Genomic DNA, 4,698 nt, shown 5'->3' on the forward strand with positions numbered 1-4,698 from the left:
AAAGTGGTAAGGATATGTTCTTTTTGTCCCGAGCTTCACATTGGTACCAATTTTATGAATTTTGGTTGAGAATTGAGTAAGTTATTGAAGTTTGAAGTTTTTCCAGAAACCGGTGAGTGCAGCGGCGGCAGGTGCCAGAATCCGGCGAACCATTAGAGACGAATGAGAATATTCCGTCAACTTTGACGGAATATGCTAACAGCGTAAGGTAACACCGTTAATTTTTAGACGGAATATGATGTTATTTAATGGAATATTCCCTAACGCCGTTAGGGATTCCGTCCAATATGCAAGGCACGTGCCTGCGCGTGTGGCCATGCCTTGGCCGGCGCGTTAGGGTGCGTGGGAACTTAGAAATTTTTTCTAAAAATATGGAGATGTTCATGGGGTTGAGTAGGCCACGATGGTATATTCAAATGCCCCAATTAAGCAACGTATGAGAAGTTATTACCTAGTTTTGTATATGTGCTTAAAAATAATGTTAAAATAGTTGTTTCGCATATAGGTGAGACTTTTCCAGAGGACGAGCACAGTCAAGCAAGACTCGAGGGCTACGACCCTTCCACATATAAGTGAGTGGGCTTTTGGTTTTCAATATATATATATATATATATATATATATATATATATATATATGTAAACAGAAATACAAGAACTTCTTAATAAAGGAATTATCCGTAAAAGTAAGTCACCTTGGTCATGCCCTGCATTTTATGTTTAGAAGAACGCCGAATTAGAAAGAGGTACTCCCTGATTAGTTATTAACTATAAACCTTTTAATGAAGTTTTGAAATGGATTAGGTATCAAATCCCCAACAAAAGAGATTTGATAAAAAGGCTTTCACAAGTAGTTATTTTTTCAAAATTTGATATGAAATCAGGGTTTTTGCAAATTCAAAATCGTGAATATGATAAATATAAAACAGCTTTTGTAACTTCTTTCGGACATTATGAATGGAATGTAATGCCTTTCGGTTTAAAGAATGCACCCAATGAATTTCAAAATATTATGAATGAAATTTTCAACTAATATAGCCATTTTCCATTGTTTATATTGATGATGTGCTTATTTATTCAAAGTCTATAGACGAACATTGGAAACATTTGCATTTGTTTGCTAGAATAATTAAGTCCAATGGATTAGTTGTCTCTGCATCAAAGATTAAACTGTTTCAGACCAACATTAGATTTTTAGGATATAACATCCATAAGTCTACCATCCAGCCTATTGATAGAGTCATTCAATTTGCTAATAAATTTGCAGATCAAATTACTGATAAAACTCAATTACAACGTTTTTTAGGTTCTTTGAACTATGTATCTGAATTTTATCCTCATCTTCGTCAGCAGTGTAAACCATTGTTTGATCGTCTCAAAGAGAATCCTCCAGCATGGTCTACCATTCATACTTCCATTGTCAAACAGATAAAAACTCATGTTAAGACTTTGCCTTGTCTTGGCATTCCAACTCCCAGCTCTTTTAAGATAGTTGAAACCGATGCATCTGGCATTGGTTATGGAGGTATCCTCAAGCAACAAACTTCTTCCGGATCTCCTAAACAAATTGTTCGTTTCCATTCAGGAGTATAGAACTTTGCACAATGTAATTATAGTACTATTAAGAAAAAGATATTATCTATTGAATTATGCATTAACAAATTTCAAGACGATTTATTAAATCAAAAAATTTTAATCCGTGTTGATTACAAATCTGCAAAATATGTTTTACAAAAAGATGTTCAAAACATTGCATCCAAACAGATTTTTGCACGGTGGCAAGCCATATTAAGCATTTTTTATTTTGATATTGAATACATTAAAGGCAGCCACAATTGCATTCCAGATTTTTTAACAAGAGAATTTATGCAGAGGAAGAATGACAAGAAACATCAGTAGCCAGAGAAGGCTTCCAGCCACTCTTCCACCTCTACCACCAGTAAAACAGGAATCTATTCCCGATTCCTCATCGGCCTTAGCCATTACTAGGGGTGGTTCGGTATGGGATCCCATACCGAAACCATTGTCCCGATTCCCAAACCGAAATTTTTGGGAATCCCAAATTCAATCCCAATCCCAAACCAAATTTTCGGGAATCCCAATTTTCGGGAATCCCAAAATAATTTCGGGATTTCGGGACAAATCGGGAATCCCGAAATGCTTTTGGGCTTTTGGACTAAAATTTGACATATTATGTTTTTGGGCTAAAATTTGACATATTATAAAGTAATAAATAAAGGCAACATGTAATATTTTTTTCCAGCCCTACTTATTTATGTCACTTAATTTTCCACGTAACAAAAACCTTTCTACACACCCTAACACCAACTAATAAGAATTACACAAAATCGTATCAAATGTCTCGATGCTATTAGGAGTGGAAAGGCATTTGTCATTTTAACTAACTAAAATTGCATCAAATTATTCATATGGTTAGATTTTGTAATGACTTGAAATATGATGCTTTATTAATTATGACTAGGAAAAGAGAGAGTAATATGTTGATCTGCTTCAAAAAATTTACAACAGACAATACAGAAACCCTACCAACCCACCTGACTTGACACCCCCCACGCCCGGAAGAACGGCAAAGTTCATGTTATTAGTACTCTACTGTTAAAACTACAAAACTAGCAACCTAATAAATCAAACGAGCCTTTCAGTCCCGTAGGAACGAAAATTCACGATAGGATTTTGCCGAGGCTACCGTCTCAACAACGTTCCCCAGCGGCAGTGTACATGCGTGTCATAAGTTATGTTCTCACTACAGGTCAAATGGATCCATCAAGGTGATCAGGGCAAGAATTTACAACCTGCAAAATAGAAACCCTATAAGAATGAAAACTCGGCAGCAGATGCAGAGATATGGAGAGCTTTCCGAAGCATTTTTGAAAACAAGACAAAAAGTTTAACCAATATGCACAGCATATGACTCAGTCGTCAACTATCAGCAATACCACTGTGTCAATGATCAGCAACGGTTTATGCATGTGTAAAAGGATTAGGAACTCACCTAATAAATAGTACAGTCAGTTCAGTCATCTATACAACTCGAACCCATGTTCCGCCACACATAGGACAGCAATAAGCCCAGCGGCTGATCCACCAAGTCTCCCGCCCAGTTTGATTCGCTGGAGTAGTAGCACCTGAGGAAGCAAAAGCTGAAGTCTGCCGCAAACATCTTATGCACTGCATGCACACGAGTAGAAAATAAGATTCAAAGAATCACACTATTAAGATGGGGAAACAAAAAGCATGGACTTTTCATATCAAACCTTGTACCAAACCCCTTCTAGACCAGTCTTCCATACGGCAGTAACAACATCTCTCCGTGATCCCATTATACCAAGATATGCCCCCAGACCCACTGAAGTGTTTAGGCCAAAAGCTGCATCTCTTTCAGACATCCTGCGCTTCCTTGGCCACAGGCCATGGGCTCCATAATAAACATCACAACTTTCCAAAGATCCGGAATCAGGTGGGTCTGAAGAATTACATAGCTTGGGGGTATCATCTTGAGGATCCATATCATCTGAATCAGACCAAGGCCCACCATACATATTGCGCCTATGCCACTCTTCGGCTGGAGGGTGGAGTTCTAACTCTCGGAGTAATAGACCAGCAGCATCTGCACCTCTAGGCCGGGGCATATTCTGTATAGCCAATCAGTTAAAAAGATTGTAACTGTGAGATTTTAGATTGTAATTGACACTAAAAAAATTAGCTAAAATTACTGTACAGAATTTTAAACAACCAGTAAACAAGAAAGTTAATCCTCTGACAGAATAAAGTTGCAGGCATTGAGTTTAGCAGCATTATTAACAAGAGCAGAATCCGTGCAACTCCCATCATCATGAGTGGTATTTTAGGAAATACAACTATACCTGCATATGAGGGCCAAGGGATGCTTCAACAACCTCCGGAAGTACAGTATAATTGCCATCGATATAATGCAGCCGAACCTGAATGTTGCTGCTTCCCACCTGAGAAACTGGCAATGAATGTGCCAGGCTTGCTGTTCGCCGGCAAAGATCCATAAGGATGAGGAAAAGGACTTTCACCTGCAGGACAGCAACAGAGTGCATTATGTCATTCTACCTTCTGCTTATCAATTTTCTTTGATGAACGGAATTATCCAATTAATTGAAAATGTCCAAAAATGAGACATTAAGATTGAAAATCCCATTCACAGTTCACAAATCAAATGATTTAAACCAGATATGGACAACTAAGGCAACATGTAATATTTTGTGAGAGATCTTGGATGAAGAGTGAGACTCGGACTCAGTGCTAGATTGAGAGTTCTGTCTGTGAGGGAAAATTGCCCGAGAGAGAGAGATCGCAACTCGCAAGTGTCGGAGGAATCGTGAAGGAAGGTTGGAGAGTTCTGTCCTTGATGCTTTGGCGTGGCGGTGGCTGGGTGTTGATTTGTGAAGGAAGGCTGAGCCGCTGGAGAGTCAGAGACGATTCGAAGGAAGGCAAGCTGGGTGGTGATTCTGGTGAAGGAAGGCTGGTGGCACAGCACTGGCAGTGGCACAGCGGCTGCGCTCTTGATGGAAGTATGGAAACGGAAGTGAAAACTGAAATGAGGGAAGGGGATCTAACCTAAAAACAAATGAACGGCACAGATTAAATCTAAAACAATGAACGGTTGAAATAATTCTCTTATAATTAAAAAATAATATATATATATAATATTTA

General features: G+C 38.4%; 1 protein-coding gene across 1 annotated transcript; it reads right to left on the bottom strand.

The window, feature by feature from the left end:
- Positions 1-2,450: 2,450 nt before the first annotated feature.
- Positions 2,451-4,097, bottom strand: LOC137723792 (mediator of RNA polymerase II transcription subunit 16-like). Its single transcript, XM_068462980.1, has 4 exons — positions 3,882-4,097; positions 3,273-3,650; positions 3,011-3,186; positions 2,451-2,810 (listed from the first exon to the last, which is right to left on the bottom strand). Exons 1-3 carry the CDS (start codon positions 4,080-4,082, stop codon positions 3,040-3,042), a joined length of 726 nt encoding a protein of 241 aa, XP_068319081.1. The 5' UTR covers positions 4,083-4,097; the 3' UTR covers positions 2,451-2,810; positions 3,011-3,039.
- Between the last annotated feature and the right edge of the window lie 601 nt (positions 4,098-4,698).

The sequence above is a fragment of the Pyrus communis genome, chromosome 17 (genome assembly GCF_963583255.1).
Source record: "Pyrus communis chromosome 17, drPyrComm1.1, whole genome shotgun sequence".
Classification (NCBI taxonomy): Eukaryota; Viridiplantae; Streptophyta; class Magnoliopsida; order Rosales; family Rosaceae; genus Pyrus; species Pyrus communis.